This window comes from Corticium candelabrum, chromosome 1, assembly GCF_963422355.1.
Source record: "Corticium candelabrum chromosome 1, ooCorCand1.1, whole genome shotgun sequence".
Taxonomy (NCBI): domain Eukaryota; kingdom Metazoa; phylum Porifera; class Homoscleromorpha; order Homosclerophorida; family Plakinidae; genus Corticium; species Corticium candelabrum.
Genome location: NC_085085.1, coordinates 14765317 through 14785668, shown reverse-complemented (window position 1 = coordinate 14785668; position 20352 = coordinate 14765317). Strand labels below are relative to the sequence as shown.

The following is a 20352-nucleotide window of genomic DNA, read 5'->3' as shown; positions in this document are numbered from 1 at the left end:
CACATTGTTCTCAACAGCATTTCTAGGATAACATATTTTTCATTGCCTTTAATTTTATTGCTAGAGAACGTGTAAATAAATACATAATTTGAAAATAAAATTTTGTAAGTGCTGTCATTCAATAGTTATTTATGGAAACGAGTCGCTTTGACAGACACGCAGACAGACACACTGACACGTACAAACACAGACAAACACTCTGACACAACAAACAGACACCGTCTAACAAAGAAAGAGACACATTGGCATTTTTTCACATTCACAAGTGTCATTGAATGACTATACCACAATGAAATTTAGGTCGACTCTTGATTTTAGCATTGCAACTGATATTTTAGAGGAAAACGTTTTATCTTAATTAATTAAAGTTTTAATTAATATTTATTGCACTGTTAATATTAATTTCTTATTCTTTTAGTTTTCTATCTAAAAATATCATAATAATAATACTGCAGACTGTCCGATCCCAAGGTATCCTCTCATGCGGTCATCGATCCTAGAATCCAAAACGGTGTAGGTGTGCACGTTCATCTCAAGTACACCTAAAGCACACTGTTGGAATAAATTGTCCGCTTGTCTTCAACTTCCATAATTGAAAGGCGCAGTTGCTAGATACAGTTTCTGTTTACATAGAGAGATAGCGATCGCTTGCCTAGTGCTTCTAAAATTAAATCGTTTACAATTTGGTCTGATACATGATAAAAATTTCATTCCCCACTGTAGGATAATAGTATCATAGGGTCTAGCTAATTAGCTTCTAGATCTAGAGTTGCAAAATACGCTGCATGCATGCCAGCCAATCCAATCATGTTCATTTGCTAATTTCAGTTTCTGTTAGTTAATATTGTGACGAGCCGGAGGAAAGATGAGGAAAGAGGATGATGATTAATCGTTGCCATACCGACGCAACCGATACAGTAAAGATGCATGTGGTCTCTATTTTCGTCCTAATAGACGAACGTAAACAGACTGCAATCTCTAACTCCCCTTTTACTGCGTTACCGACCATTAGTTTTATTCCCTCTTGCCACAGCAGCCGCAAGTTAGCACTGCACGCGTACCCTGTCGGAAATAATCTATGTAATGAGCACACACTCTACACACACTACACAAACTCCACCACACACTCGATCACGTCGCCCCACGCAATGTGTACGTTAGGTCCGCCTTGCAATTATTCTAATTATCTCGGTTCAAATATGCAAGTCGTAACAACAGCGTGCATTTTGCTGCACGTCTCGTTTAAAGGTCCCATCCTGCGTGCTGACGTCGCTGATAGGTCTGGAGAGAAGCCGAGTCAAATAGGTGACGTGTTAGTCGAATATCGGTCTCCTGGTGCACGGGCTTCCATCCTTATTCGGTTTTCTCTTGCCGCAAATAACCGTTCGTTGGATTCGCTGAGACAGCCTTGATACTTTAGCGACTTCTCCGTCCGTTCTGTTTACTTTCGCAATTCGCTTGCTCTCTCTAGTGTGTGTGTGTGGACTCGATCGTTTGTGTGTGTGTGTTGACATGATGAGCCGCTCTCCTCGCTTACCGCCGGTTCGCTCTGTTTCTTTGCAGATGATCGCAATGGCGAGTCGAGTGAAGTCGAGTGCGATGTTGAAGAAAACAAACAGTCAACCGTCGCTGCTCTTCTACGCCATCGCCGACTTTGAACCGAACGACTCAATGATCGGTGCTCTTCGGCTCGAACGGGGAGATGAGGTGGAGGTTTTGAAGCGGGACCCCAGTGGTAAGAAAGTAGGTTTGTCGGTAGGTAGCTCGTCTTGCCTACGATGTCATTTTTTTTGAGGATCCTAGTTACGACCGTGACATCCGGTTGGACACTTGATAGCGAGTGTTTGCACGTGCGACACCCTGCGGCGTTGGATGTGCTGTCTTTTTTTTCTATTTCACAGCGTCCGTGCAAACTTTGCTTGCCTGCAGGCCTTTCGAATGATTGTTGACGTTAGACGAAACGTCTCGTGCATGTTAGCTCATTGCACGTCTTTGTGTATTCAGGATGGTGGTGTGTGTCAGTACAGGAAAAAACTGGATGGGCTCCTTCAACGTTTTTGAGCATATATCGGAATACAGTGATGGGAGGAGACACGGGTGCGACTGCCATGGGCATCGTGGATAAGTCACAGCCGTTCAGAGACAACGAGCATGAAGAGAACGGGTATCTGACGTTGCATAGAAGGAGAAATGCGCCATTCTTAAGTGAAGAAGGGAGTAATGTTTCTTTATCCGCAAATGAAAGAGAGGACGACGTCGAAGATGTAGATGAAGCAGAAGATGAAGATCCCTATGTGGATCTGGAAGGAACAGATATGTGTGTTGTCAACAGGGCTGGCATTGCAGTGGACGATGAAGGTATACAATTGTGGTGGTTTATTTGATAGCATCAAGTTTAGAAACAAGATTTGTGTTGAAGGTTACGTGAAGATTGCTGCAGTTCCACTGCCTCTTCCTGCTGTGTCAAGTGGTTCATGTCCACAGCGTATTACATCTACCGGATCTTCTATAGACAGCAGTGAAAGCTGTCGCAGTCCAAGTCCGACTAATTCTTCAATTGGTGACAACTCACCATTCCCACCATCTCCTAAAAGAGAAGTGCAGTCAAATTGTCCCGCTATTCCACCCCGTAGATTGCCACGCCAACCAGTACCCAAACGTCGGCCTACAGAACAACTATTTACGGTTGGGTCTGTGCAATTGAAAGGAGGATTGGGGATTCGTTGTCAGACAGTAGACAAGAGATCAACCGAGGAACACAAATCTTCCCCTAAATTTGTAAGGTCATTGACCGATAGTCAACTGTTAAATTCTTCTTCCCCTGCAAACGCCATGAGCAGACATATGATTGAAGAAGTACTGCCAGAAGACGAGCCATTCTGTCTTCCACAGAGGGAACCACCACGACAAATACAATCATCACAAAACGACAGAAGAATTCAATGGACTGCCCAATCGCGAGCTCCAAGAAAGCCCAGAAGATGTCTAAGTGATGACACTGTAAGACTAGCGGCACCAGATATTTCTCCTGAGGTTGATCATCATCGCTCAAGCATGCCATCAAGTAGAATTGTTGGCAGTTACGCGGCTACTATAGGTCAGAGCAGTTTACTTTTAACCTTTGTCAGTGATGTTACAGAAATGCAATATTATAGGAAACATGCCATGGTTTCACGGAAGGCTCAGTAGGCAAAAAGCAGAAAATCGTCTATTAAAAGTTAGTAGAGATACATTCCCTGACTGAAAGCTTCTGTACACATAAAACCAATAAATTGATATCCTTAGGGCAATGTTAACGTTGGAGACTTTCTTGTTCGAGAGAGTGAGTCCCAACCGGGTAATTATACAATGTCTGTTAGAAGCATCACAAGGTGAGAAAAATGGCTGCCAGCACTTTCTGTAAGTAAATTTGCTGACCCTTGCTTGCTCTATGCAGTGAAGCATTGCATTTCAAAATCACCGTCTTGAATGGAGGAGAGAAATTTGCCATGGAAAACACACTCTTCAGTAGCATTGAAAAGATCGTCGAGTTCTATCAGACACACGATATCTTTGAGACAGAAGGGCAGCGGCTGAAGCTCAATAAACCGGTCAAGAAACGAGAAGCAGTAGGGTAGAGAACATTGTTTAGATGTAGATGAGTAATATTCAAATAATACCAGCATGTGCTCTTTAGTAAAGATGGACAGCATGTTGTAGATTTATTATTATGGCATATTTATTCAACTAGTTTCTGATGTACAATCACCTGCTGCATATACTATATAGTAGTTGAATCAAGAAGTAATAGAGTTGATCTTCTGAAAAGACTTCCATCTTTTGCAATATTGCTTCAAATGATTTGTACAATTTGTCTCGCTGATAATCAAACTGTCAGTCTGACTAGCATTTGACAGTCCACTGTCTACCTCCCCAACAGTCTTGCCAGCTTTGTATGATACCACTCAATGGTTAATTCATGTTTTTTATTGCTTGCATGTGCTAGCAGACAAAGATGAATTTGTCTCGTAGGAATGCAACATCTACATACTAATGCCATCACTTTTAAAATTATTCTAGGCCATGCCCATGCCCATCAAAACCCCAGCGTTTATACCTTAAACCTCATACCCATACTTGATAACTAAAAGAGTAAAAGCAAAAAGGTTACAGTTTCTTGACTGGTGCTCCGAGTGAAATGCCCTCATCTTCCACAAAAAACAGTGGATATTCCATGTAATACTTTACAATCTCTGTCATCTTGTCATAGTAGTGCTGGCCAATGAACAGCTTTGTTCCTTGATTTTCAACAGGGAAATGACGTACTCTTAAGTGTAAAGCAATTAGACAAGTAAACATGCCCACAATGATTATAGCAACTGACTTATTTCCTTGTCTCACTGATATTGCATAGTTTCCAAACTGTTAACACACAACAAACTACAATCAACACATCAGCATTCTTTTGTTATCAAATTTTTTAGGTTTGCATCATACTCTGTTTCGACTCTCCCTGATAAGAAAGTCTTTGTCTTCACCATGCTGCATACAAATTACAATGGTTAATTATTAAAGTTATTGATGAGTGGCCACAAAATTACACCTTCAAGAGTAACAGCTCGGCATCAGCTCTCGATATTTCACCATGATACCAAACTTCAGTTGCTATACCAACAGAACTTACCATCATACAAATTACGGTCTCTGAAGGCTGACAGCTATGGCTCTTACATAGGTCTTCCCTGTATGGAGAAGGTACATTTGACCTTGATTTCGCTCGAGGTAAATTAGGAGAGTGACTTGAAGAAACTGCCACTCTTGGATGTAAATGGGACCCATTCATCGAAGAATGGCTATGGTCTGCTCCAGCTCTTGCTTGATTAATGTCTCTTGAGTCAGTCGAAAGATCATTTCCAAAATCTGAAATTACTTCTGGATCTGTAAAACGCTTTCTTGCCATAAGAGGTGAAGACTGAGGTGATTTTTCAGGTGTAAGAGGACGGTGATATGTAGCATCTACCATTGCAGATGGTGATGTCACCTGATGAATCAATTTAATCCAATTCAAAGATGTTATAACACTCAAAAGAATACTTACCATTGGTTCAAAGAATCCGCCAGGAACCCAACCTTCATCAGAGCCAATCCTTACAAACCACCAGCCACCCGATTTTTCCAATACAATGGCATGCTGGCCTTCTGAGAAGCCAAGGGAAGCGGTCGGATCCTTTGGTAGATAGCTTTCAATTGCAACAACTCTTTCTTCTGACTCATCAACAGACACCAAAACTTTAGGAGTGGCTGTAGGCAATATGGCAGCATCTACAACAAACAAACCAGACCATGCATGACAAACTCTACAAGTAGACTGCACATGCCAATGTTAGTGTTCTAGCCAACACAGTAGTTAACATACAAGACGGTCAATTAGCTAAAGAGCGCTATTGTGTACTCTTCTACCCTAGACTGTGTTTCCATACGTGCGCACTTGACAAGAATAACAGAAATGCTCACCAAAAGCAGCCATCGTTGTAAGTAGTAAAACTTAACAACAGCGCAGGTCTAAAAACACCAGGAAATGACATAAGTTCGAGGCCAAAGGTTGATAGACTACAACACCACCATGCCCACCCGGATATGACTCTACAGGGTGGGGTCACCTATTGATCTACTGCGCATACGTGAACGAAGCCACAAAATTAACCATAAAACGTGTATGTTTCACTGATACGTAACAAATGCCAATTGCCAACTTCACACACTTAGCTACTACTACAACAGAGCTACAGTCACACAAGTGTTAACTTCAAGTTGCTAGCTTTCACTGTCCTCCTCTAAGGCGGAGAACCAAGTGAAGAGTGGATTCTTTCTGAATGTTGTAATCACTAAGGGTTCGTCCATCTTCCAGCTGCTTGCCAGCAAAGATGAGGCGCTGCTGGTCTGGAGGAATGCCTTCCTTGTCTTGGATCTTCGCCTTCACGTTTTCAATGGTATCACTTGCTTCAACTTCCAACGTAATAGTCTTGCCAGTCAATGTCTTGACAAAGATCTGCATTCCTCCCCTCAAACGCAGAACCAGATGAAGAGTAGATTCCTTTTGGATGTTATAGTCACTGAGCGTACGCCCATCTTCCAGCTGTTTGCCAGCAAAAATGAGCCGCTGTTGGTCGGGAGGAATACCTTCTTTGTCCTGAATTTTTGCTTTAACGTTTTCAATGGTGTCGCTGGCCTCCACCTCAAGAGTAATGGTCTTGCCGGTAAGGGTCTTGACGAAGATTTGCATGCCTCCTCTCAGTCGAAGAACGAGGTGGAGAGTAGATTCCTTCTGAATGTTGTAGTCGCTGAGAGTTCGGCCGTCTTCCAGTTGTTTACCAGCAAAGATAAGACGCTGCTGATCTGGAGGAATGCCTTCCTTGTCTTGGATTTTCGCCTTGACGTTTTCGATGGTATCGCTCGCCTCTACTTCGAGCGTGATTGTCTTGCCAGTGAGCGTCTTGACAAAGATCTGCATGCCTCCTCTCAGCCGCAATACCAAATGAAGAGTAGATTCCTTCTGAATATTGTAGTCACTCAGAGTGCGGCCGTCTTCGAGCTGTTTGCCAGCAAAGATGAGCCGCTGTTGATCGGGAGGGATTCCCTCTTTGTCCTGGATTTTCGCTTTGACATTCTCAATGGTGTCGCTGGCCTCGACCTCGAGCGTTATTGTCTTCCCGGTGAGTGTTTTGACGAAGATTTGCATGCCGCCACGCAAGCGGAGAACCAAATGAAGTGTCGATTCTTTCTGGATGTTGTAGTCGCTCAGAGTGCGGCCATCTTCGAGCTGTTTGCCAGCGAAGATGAGACGTTGTTGGTCGGGCGGGATTCCTTCCTTGTCTTGGATTTTGGCCTTCACGTTTTCAATGGTGTCGCTCGCCTCGACTTCTAGAGTAATGGTTTTACCGGTAAGAGTCTTCACAAAGATCTGCATTGTCGTTCAGCTTCGCGTTCACGATGAACAAGTCACACGATGAGTTAGAATGAGAGAATGACGAATTGCCTGAAGAGGGGGTACAAGTAGTATAGCAAATGCTGCGTCAGGCCCTAATAATAGCATCTTACATCATCGTGCCTGCGTCATCATGAAACCGAGCTGGATTGTGTACACCCGCCTACGTCTTTGGCATGACACTCACGGATGTTATAATTTATGAAAATTGGTACCCTGCGTCATTACGTGTGCCAAAAAACTGCTAGTCAATTAGGCCTCTTGCGGTTGTCAGCATACATGTACTTGATGAAGTGATTTTACAATGTTTAGTCTGTGATCCACACACTACTGGGAATATCCACAGCAATTCACGTCTATAGTATGATAGTGTCATTGTATTGCTACCAATAGTTCACCACATAGCGCTATAGAAGCAAATTGCAAAACTATAGCAACCTCTACTTATAACATTTAGTGTTTCCCTGCAGCTATGCCCCTTGAGCATTGGCAGTCGGCCTGCTCATTTTTGATTGTGGTCCAATAATGTTGCAGTACACTCTAGGTAAAGCATGTGGTGCAGCACGCAAGCTGTGTCTCTGGTCTGCAGAAATAAGCAACCTATAGCTATAGTGTGAATGAAGTGGGTAATTTCGTTCACCATGACATCAGTGTTGAAACAAGCATTTTCCTTTTTCAATGGAATTATTGAATTAGTCAGATGTAGGTGTACTACTAAAATGTTATTCAGAAGAATCACGAGGCATCATCAAAAGAGCTGAAATATTAGCTAATACATGTATGTACATGTACCAGTCAACTAAGATACGATCTTCTGTGCCTCTTTCAACATTATTGGGTATGAGACTTCTCTGCTGTTGATTGTTGAATGGAAAACCAAGTAAACTAACAGCAATGTCGGTCATACCATGAAATGCCAAATCAAAGGAATAAGAGATCGGGAACTCACTGCAGTGCCAATTGTTCCAAACTGTCTTGACCCAATAAAGTTAACAATGGCCTTTTGTTATTGCAGTTCCATTTCACAACTTAGACGAGAATATTGTTGAAATGCATTTCAGCTCATCAGCGATTAGTCACCTCAATTCTATCACCAAGGCTCCATCATGTCTGCATGAAACAGACAATTCCCATCTGCTTCCACTTTCACAGAAGTGCAATTGTGTAAAGCATCAAAGACTTAATTGACAATGGTGACCATTGAAAACGACATGGTGACTACCAAGAAGTGACATCCTGAAAGTGCTCTGATAAAACTCTCAAAGGCATTGGTATTGATAAGGTGTACACCCATGGGTATTGGCAATTATTTGACATAACTCTAGAAAAAGAAGAAGAAGAAGAAGACAGTTATATTTACCCAGGAATGCCCCTTCAGCCTGAGGCTGATCTTCCAGGGGGTCCTGCAGCTTCTACCTAAGTAGGCTGCCTTCTTCCCCAGCATTTCTGCTGGTACTCATATATACTCCTGAGTCGAGGGAAGCAATTGTGTGTTAGTTTCTTGCTTAAGGAAATTATGCTATTGCTTGCCATCACTGTGACTTGAACTTCCAAACCTTCAAGGTCCCGGATGTAAACACTCCATAAGATGACTCTCTAACCAACTGAGCTATATATGCTATGCTGATTGCTTACTTATAACCATGGCTACTGGGTGCCATTGATTAGAAAAGACCTCAAACCCTCTCACTATTGATTAATCAAGTGTTTCAAACTGATTCGATTAGTGCAAACGCTTCTGAAGAGTGACATGCTCTCTCTTAGTAAGGTGACTTTCTCTTCTCGCGAGAACTGGTCTGGTCTCACAGCTGACATGATAGAGCCTTGCAATTGGTCATTCCTATCAGTTAGTTGGACACTAGCTGTCTGATGTTCGACAGCTATTTTCCACACTGGTCTTGTGTCTCAGATCAACTGATCAAACTTGATTAGCTGTTAATCATCAATTGACATCAATCAAAACTATTGATTTGCTACCGATGTACACAGAAACCCATTCAGAATTTATCTGTGATAAACCTTGTGTATTATTCACTGACATCACATAATCAAGAAGCACACGCACAGCCACATGACAGCCCTATAAGCAGGCAGACGAAAACACCACTCTACTCTACCACCAAAACTCTGGTTACAATTAACCTACCACACTTGATAGAAACTACTTGATTAACTTTACATCTATTCTAGTATGAGCTCACCGTGATCATGTTTCTTTATGTAGCTTAGTGGTATCCACCCTTGTGAAGTGTCTGAGCAAGCACACAACTGACATGCGACTATTCACACTACACACCTCTACACTCACCCTCAGAATGATGTCGGTGATTAACAAAAGCCCATCCACCTTCCGTATAGTTCAAATAGACTTGATCTCCACTCACAACAGAAAAATCAAGATCAGATGAATAACTCTGTATTACAATATGCACGTTCTTGTCCAGACATTCTGCAGACTGTCAGACACTGAACGTGAGACAAATGGCACTGACTCACAGCAAACTAATCTGACCAATGACTGGGGCCGTCTCAGCCGAGGAGCGGGATGTGGTTGGGAATGATGATCCTCCGACCTAGACCTATTCATAGGATTCCTAACGCCCACAAGCAGTCATTAGTAACATTAGAAAACAAATCAAACATTGAGAAGCACTTCTTCCTCTCCACAGAAATTTTCACATTATCAGTACTGGATATATCTTCCGACAGAAATCGATTCCTGAAGACCATCAAGGTAAACAATTGCAAGATGTGAGATACTTTGACAAAGACTGATACAAACAAACCTCTTTTGATTGATTGGTGGTACAGGCACAATATTTACATCTGGCACACTTTGCCTCCTACCCATTGTAATCACAAAGAGATAAACTAAATGACATTTTGTTATGTGAAATGTTCCAAGTGCCATATCACTAATTTTAAAAATAAAAGTTGAATCTTAATTAAAGAGTAATCAGAGATTGTAGACACATCTGGTTAAGTAAAGAACTGTCCACACTGGCAACATCTGATTGTGATGCGACCGCAAACATCACTCCCACATCTAATCCACTTTCGAGGCAATCGTGATCCAATCGCGATAAATCCAATCCACATCAAGAGATGAATTTAATCCACATTGATTGCAATCGGTTGAACCCAATTATGAAAATAGTAGGCGTTACCTTCATGTGCGCTACGAATGTAGTCAGAACATCTAACCCTTCTCACTCTTCTTTGCTCTTGCTCAATTTCAATTGCCTTAAGTTGCTGTATCAACGGTTTCCATAAGCAAAGAACCCACATGTACACATCGGCCATCAGTCACATGATACCGAAAAAAAGGCGGAGATATCATTTTCTAAGTTCAGTGTAGACGCTCACTATCCTGATCAAATCGGATCAAGTGTGATCAGCGCAATCCGATCATGATTGGATCACAATCCATTTCTGGTCTAGTGTGGACACGGCTTAAGAAAAAGGAAACAACTTGTCATATAATAAAAGTTGACCATAACTAACCTCGGGTACGATATAACATTCACTAACAGACTCCTAAACTGACTGCCTATACAGCACTTGCCAAATAATGCTAAAACAACCACATTCCTCGACTGTACTGCATATCTTATGTTCATTTTCTATTCGATGTATTACAGTAGAAACACTTCGAAATTTACCTATCCTTGTTTGGCGTTACAGTAACATATCCAGACTTGTCAACATCAATGTCTCTCCGAACCTCTTGCAATGCATACGAGCTACCACTGCTTGCTCTTCCTAGAAAGAACTTATACCATTTTGTGAGGAAATACATGCAAATAAACGCACGCGTACTTCTAGTCAACATCGATCCTCTGGGAGGTGGTTTAAGAGGTAAAGCATATGTATCCGACGACCTATCGACAGAATACCCAGCAAACTAAAACACAGCAGTAATTAGTACATCAAATGATGACACAGCAGTACTGCACTGACATCACGGGTATGACTATGTCGTTTATGTGACAGCTTTCTCAGATATGTCGATGGAGCAAACCCAACGTCATCCTTTATCCTTTCAATAAATCATTATTACTCCGACCGTCCTCATTATAGAGACTAGATGTAACGCACTTAATCTTCCACCAGCCATCTAGATTTTTTTCCAAAACTTCAACTGCCGTGCCTTCCATTAACTGAACCTCATCACTGACTGAAGGCACATAGTCAGCTACAGCAATGTAGCAATCACCTACAACAAGACATGTTGTGTGATTATGAAGGAAGTTAATCATTAGTTCACTACTCATTATACTAGATGTAGAATGTCCATGTTCCCTTGGCTCTGAACTCAGTTGATCTACTGGTTCCAGATACGAGCCAGGAGCCCTGCCCTCTTTATCGCCAACCTGAAGCAACCACCATCCTACAGTATCAACAATGCACAATAACTCAAACATACAGCGAAGTTTAAGTTCAAACAAAAATGTACAAAATACAGAGACAGCCACATACACCAGTACACATGAAAAGTAACCATTGTCATTCTTGTCGATGACGTGGACTATGTCTCCTGCTTCAAAACTGACTTCATTTGCTCCCAAACCATAAAATGTGAAGTTAGCACGATATTGTTCCATTTCATGAACATCTTCATCATCTTTGCACCATAACATAACATACAACAAACAACTAAGATAAATTATTTTTAAAAACAATAAAGCCCCTATTTGCAAAGCATAACACCCTTATCTTAGAAACACTAGAAAAAAGACCTGGAGAGCTGCAATGAATAACTCTTTAGAACTTAGAAGTAATGCTCCAATACAACATCAATCATTTTGTGATGTGTTTGTCTCACTCGCAGAAAACTAGTGTGAGCAAGACTCACATAAATGTGCAACACACACACACACACACACACACACACACACACACACACACACACACACACACACATGCACACACACACACACACACACACACTCACTCACGCTCACACACGCACACATGCGGGGAGAGAGAGAGAGAGAGAGAGAGAGAGAGAGAGAGAGAGAGAGGGAGGGAGGGAGGGAGGGAGGGAGGGAGGGAGGGAGGGAGGGAGGGAGGGAGGGAGGGAGGGAGGGAGGGAGGGAGGGAGGGAGGGAGGGAGGGAGGGAGAGAGACCACCACCACCACCACCACCACCACCACCACCACCACCACTTCCAACAAACTGCTTGCAAACATGTCACACTGTTCTTACAAACAAATTCTGTCTGCTATGCTTTCATTGAAACCAACAAAGAAAGCAACACAAAGTCTTAAACCATCTGAATTACAACATAATTCATAATTTGCTGACCATCAAAGTGTATGTACTGGTAGGCGTGCTCTTCCCCCTTTGATACTTTGTCAACAGTCGAATAGTAAGGATTTACTTGCATAACACTGCAACAGCATCAGAAGTCATCATACAATACACTAATACAACTTGTAAAATACTATCTACTTTCGATCAACGTTTAAATCCAAGTCCTGGTCCCAAGCTTCAAAGAAACCCAACACATCATCACAGAGGGATATTTCAGGTGGCAGCTTAATCAACGCCTAAAATTACGTGTACAGTATGCATACAGCCAACACGCCTATATTAGCGAATCAAGCCATTGACTTGCCTGACAAAAGCTTTCAATCTTTTTTGCTCTCTTTGCTGCCGCTGTGTGAGCCTGAACAAGGGCATGTAATCTCCCTACTAAAATACACACTTTAGAAACTCAAATACGTCTTCAAAACTACAGATAAACAGACACACACACACACACACACACACACACACACACACACACACACACACAGACACAGACAGACACACACACAGACACACACACACACACACACACACACACAGACACACACACACAGACACACACACACAGACACACACACACACACACACACACACACACACACACACACACACACAGACACACACAGACACACACACACACACACACACACAGACACACACACACACACACACACACACACACAGACACACACACACAGACACACACACACACACACACACACACACACACACAGACACAGACACAGACACACACAGACACAGACACAGACACAGACACACACAGACACACACACAGACACACACACAGACACACACACACACACACACACACAGACACAGACACACACAGACACAGACACAGACACAGACACAGACACACACAGACACAGACACAGACACACACAGACACACACACAGACACACACACAGACACACACACAGACACACACACACACACACACACACAGACACACACACACAGACACACACACACACAGACACACACACACACACACACACACACACACACACACACACACTCACACACACAGACACAGACACAGACACAGACACAGACACACACACACACACACACACACACACACACACATGCACACACACACACACACACAGACACAGACACACACAGACACAGACACACAGACACAGACACACACACAGACATGCAGACACACACACACACACACACACACACACACACACACACACACACACACACACACACACTCACACACACAGACACAGACACAGACACAGACACACACACACACACACACACACACACACACACACACACACACACACACACACACACACTCACACAATCTGTCGTTGATAACAAAACAACTCTGCTATAAACAATTGTCATTTACTATAGTGACTAGTTATAATTAAAAAGTAATATTACTATATACCTCTGCTGACTGTAACCTACAAGTAATCTGTCGACTCGAGCATTTATCTTGTTTTTCATAAAACGCTTTCGATAAAATTCACTTTTGACAATTGACTGGTTTCCAGAAGTGATATACTGACCGGCACGTTTTGGCAGTAACTGTAATTACATATTTGCAGTGCCATAATTTGTCTAGAAACGACACTGTAACACTGATTTGCTCTGTTGGACGTCACTGGAGCCAAAATAGCCGCCAGTCCATAAAGTGTAAGACTTCAGAGCTTCATTGGCAGCCGTTTTATTCACAGAGACCCATTCGAGTGTTAGGATAGCAAAATTTGTGGAACTAAAAAATTTTTAGTACTTCGTAGTAGCAAATATATGACACTTTAGTGCTTACCAAAATACCTGTACAGCCACAAACATAACAAATGGACGACACTCAAGAGCTGGGAGAGCACGCAAAAAGTATGCCAAGCAGACTTCAAACATTGCCGTGCACACAAGCAAAGGCATCATGTTTGCAATCAACTATGGTTACTACAAAGTACTCGAGAGAAAGCAAGCGACTACATGCCACTCATTATGCATAATTAAGGAGAATACTATCTATTTGCATCATAAATCTGCACAATAGCAATACTACAAACCCCGTCTCCTTAACTTAATTGTCACTACAACGGTTTCATCTATTTCTGTGCTAGCACACCAGTATTGGCTGCACTCATCCTGTTATCACTGAACAAGTGTGCCGGTTCGAGGTGATGCTATAATTTGGTCACTCGTGATGTAAATTAAGTTCTTACCTGGTAAGTGTGGAAGTTTGCTTTCTTGAGTCTTTGGAAACATCTCGTACAGCTTAGCCTACAATTTCACAACACGTTAATTAAACTGCGTACTTACTTGAAATATAGTAACATAAAAAATGTAATCATTATGCATTAAAATAATTCAAAGCTTACAAATGATTACAAACAAGTGGAACTGGGTATGACATACAACAACTCTTGAGTGCACTACAACAAGTGGATAGGTTAAAATGCAAGTTTGGCTTCAATGTTGAATTAAACAAGAACTAAATCATCTGACTTGAGGCAGCAGGTCCTACTATAGTAAACATCACCAATTATCTACGAGTCTCTGATCAGCACAGTAAAAAGCAACCTCAAGTTTCAGTATTAACTAGTCTTGTATACTCGGACACTTTCCCGCCGCATTATAACTTTCGCACAAAGTTCACTGGTTATCAATTTTACAACAACCTCAGATTTAAGGGCAACTTGCTTTTAGAAACTACCCATTTTTGCCCGCGCTGTGTATATGCTGTCAAATATAATGACCAAGTCACAGCAAATATGTTATGTGGGTTGTACATATTAAACTAGCATTCGTCATTCACCAATTTCATTCAACAAGTGCAGTTGTAACATTGTAAGAACACTTGCCTGAAGAAAACAGCTAAAAATGTACACATGTTCTTCTAGAGACAATTGAAACTACAAGCACCATGAACCATATAGTACTTTAAAAGGTACAAAGCAATTATTGTTAGATTGGAGGATGTGTTAATTAATTAAAACTGTTCCAATCAGCAGTTCGACAATTCCAGTTCACTCCTTCAGAGGCTAGAACGGTTCCGTCAGTTTTAGATCTATCAAAACGACTAAGAACCCACAGAGACTTGATTAGATGTAGATGTCCACTTGTGACAGTAAATACAATACAGTTAATTAATTACGCAGTTAACATCCACAGAAACAGAATAATAAAGAAGGACAATACCGTAAACTGCCAAACTTGGACACGGCTATTTGCAACACAGCGACACATGACGCACATGACACGATTCGTCTGTGCATCAAGCTATGCCAAGACAAGCTTCAAAGTGAAGTAAATCGATCTCTAAACATGTGGCTGGTGTTGCATGAAACACCTCAATTGACAAGTAGTTGCAATTGCACTAAAGACAGCACTGAAGACTCGCTAGCAACTCTAGCAAGCCTTCACGTGCCTACACTTCTGTTAGCTAATGTTGAGAAAGTACCTACATGGCAGTCGACGCCTATTGACATACCTGAAACTCGAAGAACACGCTGTACTTTCTGTAGATACAAAACTGAGCACCGTCAGACCACGTCACTCGAACAGCGTACACCTACCGGTACATTCGGGGGAAAAACCGTCACTGCACAAACGACGAGACGAGGTGCGGAAGACACAGAATTCTCACGTAGTGCTTGTTAGGCAAGCGTTTCTTCTGGATGTCGACCACTCGCACGTCTACAACATGTGATTTTCCGGACATTTTGCAGCGACTGATGACTCATTCGGTGTGCTGTAGAGCACTAATAATTAAAAATATAACATACGGGGGCCTTTACACCCCACAGTCACGGATATTGCTTGTGGCAACCCAAGCAGCTCTGTATGCCTACTACACTACAAACACGGCATCGACATATATTTGTATTAATTGTCACAAAATCCCAAAAAGATATCTAACAATTCTAGAAATTCGAGTGCTATAATTAGTTAGCAATGTAGCAATACACCAAATCCATGGCCACTGGTGATGTCATGTCACTATTCAGGTGGGAATGTTCCAGGGATTAAGTTGTGTTTCTTTTGATGTGGTGACTGTATATTTACAGAAACCTGAAGACAAGATAACGCTGCCAGATCACTCTCATGTTCCCTGTCCAGTTCACCAAACGCAGACCTCCAGAGATCAAACCTAGAGAACGTTTGCAAATTAGATACCCTAGAGAGAATCTTGACATAACAAATACTCAATACGTATCATCGGCTGAATTACAGTCGGTTGTTTCCGATTCCAGAATGGTAATATCAGAAGCACCAGCAGTGTGACTAATCAGATACTGACCAACAGACAACCTGAATAGCGCATACAGTGTACACATAAAAAGTAAATTTTACGCAATTCTATGCTAATGACAACAAACTTGTGAACTTCTATTAGAATATGTAGTAAGGTTTTCATAGCTTGCTTAGGACTATAGGGAGGCAATAACGTCAGTCATTAATTAATTAAAGGAGCTGCACTTGCATACTTAAAACAATTAATTACCTGAAGCTACAGTCCTTTCTAACCATTTCTCCAAGATTTTCAAGATCAACTATCTTGCACTGAAGAACTTCAAAAGAAAACCCATTGAGGTAAACTGCAAAAGATAACTTAATTAAAGCACCTCAACTTACATCAATGATCATAGTACACGTTGCTATGTTTTCAACACAACCAAACAAACAGCTAGACAGTGCTCTACCAACGTCATACATACACCTGTATGCAAACTTAGTAACTCATCCTCCCAACCCGCCACAAACAGTTTTCTTATTCTCTTAACAGTCACTGACTTCATCAGAAACGGTTTGCATAAGTAAATAATCATAAGAATCTTGAGACTTCAACTGTTAGACTTAAGGCAATATGCATATGATCATGACAGCCCACTACCCATGTCCTCGAAAGAAATCTTTTGCATTTTCTACATTTTCAAAGAAACTGTACTAATTGTTAGGTTTCATTTCTGTAAACTTTGTTGTCTCTCATAAGAGAGTAATACAGTTCTAGATAATTGGTATGCAACATATATTAAATTACTCTTTCCAGTGAAGAACAGCATTGTATAAATTCTTACCAATTGCTACATGAGAACGAGGCCTAAAATATAAGCCCATCCACCAGTGTGCACATTCAGCATGTGTGATCCTCTCATATCCATATTCAACTTGAAACTCCAGCTTAGGTACTAGAAACAACCGACGTGTTTTGCCCTTCATCCTTTTATCTTCTAGAAGTCCATCACCTCTGCTTCGTACTAAAATGGTCATCTCACCACACTTCCATAGGTTGTACACAAAACACTGATCGTTATGTGGATCTTCCAATGTAATAAGAGAATGGTCAATAGCAGATGTATTGACATTCACTGACTTCGAATTCTCTTCACCAGAACATTCACAGTCAAAGTCCTCGTCTGTTACAATCTGCAGTTCTGTATCTGCTTCATCACTGGATAACACTCGCATTTCTTCAACAGTGAGATCAGTCTTCAAGTCAAATCCCACAAATTCACTATCACTATCACTTGACAATTCAGTCTCTGCAGCTCTTTGGTGCCTATCAGTCTCTAAATGCACTTGACTCTTCTGCTTCAGCTCCACATCAGCTCGTCCAACAGAATCATGCATATCTGTCTCCATAGTTATTTGCCTCAATAATCTATCAAAGACAACACGGCTCCTCTCTCGACCTGCTAATGTGTTCAGAATAATAGGATTGTCAATAAATATACATTTTTGATTGTTGGATTGTAGTTTTACTGCTATTGGTATCTGCCATGTATGGGAGAAATCTGGTGACTGATTGCTTGCCAAAGTCGAAAGACTCTCTGTTGCAACTACAATGTCCACATTGTGTTCTTTGGACAGACGGTCAGCAGTCGCATCTTGACTAATGACAAGGTCAAACTATAAAAAGACTACACAATAAACAATACCCTGTAGTTGAGTTGTCTCCCAACTTCAACATACATCTGGAACCAGCTGCTGTACTTCAATGACTGATGATGCTTTTGGCAAAGAAAGTTGTAGAACATCTCCCTATCAAACAAATTATGCATAGAAAAGTCTTTGGTCTTCTGTAGTTTTCTTTTAAGACGAATACACACACACACACACACACACACACACACACACACACACACACACACACACACACACACACACACACACACACACACACACACACACACCACACACACACCACACGCGTGCACACACACACGCACACACACACACACACACACACACACTCGTAAAACAGACACAGACAAACAGGCAAGCAGGCAGGCGCATTATGTAAACAGTACTGTACCTGTTTTAAAGCAGTCTTAACAAAGATCATCGTTTGATCCAAAATTGCTAGATCATCCAGACTAACAGAACTATGAAGCTGGTAATAACGCTATCAGAAACAAAAGTAAAGCCTCATTATTATTAATTAAGCTGCAACACAAACAGAAATTATCATCTCACACAACATCTCCAACCTCCAAAGGCATGCTTATAACAAAACCAAATTTGCCTCAGAATCTCACCGGATATAACTTCTCAATCTGCATTCTTTGACATTGAACAATAGACTGCAAAAACAATTGTTTTTTCTAAGTCTAGATTGAAAGATGAGCTTCAAGACAATATACATGACACAGTCTCCTTTAACAAGTCACTCTAATCTGTATCATATCTGTATGATATCTGTATCATATCTATTTTCAGCATTAAAGTTAGTGGGAAGCATTTATTGCTTTGACCTATAAGGTACCGCACATCAATTATTGATGCACATAATACTCAAGCAAGCAAATTTCTTGTGTTCATAAGACAATACTAAATATGGAGATAACTGAATAGTATGAGAAATTAAATATGAGAAGACAACCAACAAGCACATATAAATGAGACTTACAGTAAACTGTAATTTGCCTTTCTGACCCTTCTGAGTCAGTGACTACCACCATATCCTCTTCTACATAAAGAGTAAAGGAAATTGGATAGCTAAGCTATGCATTCATTCCTAACTGCTTCATACCTGGTTTGTCAGGTATTAAGTGTCTTGAGTTAACTACCCACACCATAGCTCCATTCCTCTATTATCATAACAGAATATTCTCTCACAAATAATGTTCAAATGATGACAGGTACACTGAAAATGTTTAATTAAATCAAACACTTCAGTTTAACCCTAAAGTACAATAATTCTTTAAATGTTCCTGAACAGTACGAGATTCACCTTAAATGCTGCAGTTACATCTTCTGGTATTGTCCTATACTGAGGACTTTGTTGAGCTGATACACTCTCAAGAAATGCAAGGAATTCTTCTTGCTCCTTTAATACCAATGAATTTAGCTTCTAAACAAAAATCAACAAACAGTCTAGATCAGTACAGTGTCTTTAAGACATTTATACGCAAACAATGTCCAGACACAAAAATTGAAGTGTCAGGTGTGTACCAACTATTTTGGTGTAGACTAGCTATAATGATGACAGCCCAAGAGTTTCCCCATGCCACAAAGATGCAGCGCAGTGTGGGCTACTTTTATAAGTTATGCCTATTTCATTAACTGATAATACCATGGTAATGGTATCTACAAAAGAGACACAAAAAATTCAGATGCATAGCATATTAGGAAGCGCTGCTCAGCACGTAGAATCACTTTCTACAATTAGTTATCATGAGCTTTTTCTGTAAATTAAAATTATGTAGACCTATTATACAGGACTAATAAATATTAATTATAGTCTAGTTAACAAAAGATAGCCTGTTAAATGAATTAATTCACTGGAACGGAAATTCACTGCTGCCAATTGATTAATTAATTATCTATTAATTACCTATTTAAGCTACGAGCGTAAAGAAGAACACCACAATAAGTGGTGGACTGCTTCGCGAGAACCTCACTCTAAATGAGCTGAATTGACTTCCGGTCTGTCTGTCGGTATGTTGCTACCTATGTTTGTATGTTTGTTTGTTTGTTTGTAAGCATGTGTCACACTGGAGGAGTTTGTCGAGCCAATCAGCAATCGTTTTGGGATGCAAAACGTAGGTGACGTAACAATAGCATATTGGC

General features: G+C 41.1%; 4 protein-coding genes across 9 annotated transcripts in view; 1 reads left to right on the top strand and 3 right to left on the bottom strand.

Moving 5' to 3' along the window:
• The first annotated feature begins 1226 nt into the window (after positions 1 to 1226).
• On the top strand, positions 1227 to 3874 carry LOC134186911 (SH3 and PX domain-containing protein 2A-like). 4 transcript variants are annotated; one of them, XM_062655011.1, is made up of 7 exons: positions 1227 to 1305; positions 1564 to 1735; positions 2005 to 2358; positions 2420 to 3097; positions 3156 to 3217; positions 3286 to 3371; positions 3437 to 3874. In XM_062655011.1, the coding sequence occupies exons 2-7, from the start codon at positions 1564 to 1566 to the stop codon at positions 3615 to 3617; spliced, it is 1533 nt and encodes a 510-aa protein (XP_062510995.1). In that variant the 5' UTR covers positions 1227 to 1305; the 3' UTR covers positions 3618 to 3874. The 4 variants fall into 4 exon arrangements, with proteins under 4 accessions (XP_062510995.1, XP_062511010.1, XP_062510985.1 ...); XM_062655026.1 differs by having other exon boundaries at positions 1264 to 1279; XM_062655019.1 differs by lacking the exon at positions 1227 to 1305 and adding an exon at positions 1332 to 1470.
• Positions 3875 to 3951: 77 nt separating this feature from the next.
• Positions 3952 to 16077, bottom strand: LOC134186881 (SH3 and PX domain-containing protein 2A-like). 2 transcript variants are annotated; one of them, XM_062654964.1, is made up of 23 exons: positions 15926 to 16077; positions 15770 to 15850; positions 14502 to 14559; positions 12586 to 12662; positions 12420 to 12517; positions 12273 to 12358; positions 11466 to 11588; positions 11244 to 11354; positions 11063 to 11180; positions 10925 to 11003; positions 10784 to 10868; positions 10627 to 10726; positions 9751 to 9807; positions 9618 to 9683; positions 9477 to 9558; positions 9273 to 9420; positions 9166 to 9216; positions 5078 to 5301; positions 4711 to 5020; positions 4583 to 4644; positions 4477 to 4521; positions 4364 to 4401; positions 3952 to 4306 (listed from the first exon to the last, which is right to left on the bottom strand). In XM_062654964.1, the coding sequence occupies exons 1-23, from the start codon at positions 15998 to 16000 to the stop codon at positions 4147 to 4149; spliced, it is 2334 nt and encodes a 777-aa protein (XP_062510948.1). In that variant the 5' UTR covers positions 16001 to 16077; the 3' UTR covers positions 3952 to 4146. The 2 variants fall into 2 exon arrangements, with proteins under 2 accessions (XP_062510948.1, XP_062510955.1); XM_062654971.1 differs by lacking the exon at positions 15926 to 16077 and adding an exon at positions 15855 to 15867 and having other exon boundaries at positions 15770 to 15797.
• Positions 5679 to 7014, bottom strand: LOC134186935 (polyubiquitin). The gene has a single exon (XM_062655037.1). It carries the CDS (start codon positions 6944 to 6946, stop codon positions 5801 to 5803), a length of 1146 nt encoding a protein of 381 aa, XP_062511021.1. The 5' UTR covers positions 6947 to 7014; the 3' UTR covers positions 5679 to 5800.
• Positions 16078 to 16143: 66 nt separating the features above from the next.
• LOC134186898 (little elongation complex subunit 2-like) overlaps positions 16144 to 20352 on the bottom strand; it is a 6806-nt gene continuing 2597 nt past the window's right edge. For both annotated transcript variants that reach the window (XM_062654990.1, XM_062654982.1), the window contains 9 exons: positions 19514 to 19633; positions 18819 to 18863; positions 18596 to 18685; positions 18253 to 18321; positions 17358 to 18189; positions 16784 to 16877; positions 16659 to 16709; positions 16492 to 16590; positions 16144 to 16429 (listed from right to left, as the gene is read on the bottom strand). In XM_062654990.1, coding sequence (XP_062510974.1) covers positions 16279 to 16429; positions 16492 to 16590; positions 16659 to 16709; positions 16784 to 16877; positions 17358 to 18189; positions 18253 to 18321; positions 18596 to 18685; positions 18819 to 18863; positions 19514 to 19633 — 1551 coding nt within the window. In that variant the 3' untranslated portion in view covers positions 16144 to 16278. The remainder of the gene's footprint in view (positions 16430 to 16491; positions 16591 to 16658; positions 16710 to 16783; positions 16878 to 17357; positions 18190 to 18252; positions 18322 to 18595; positions 18686 to 18818; positions 18864 to 19513; positions 19634 to 20352) is intronic.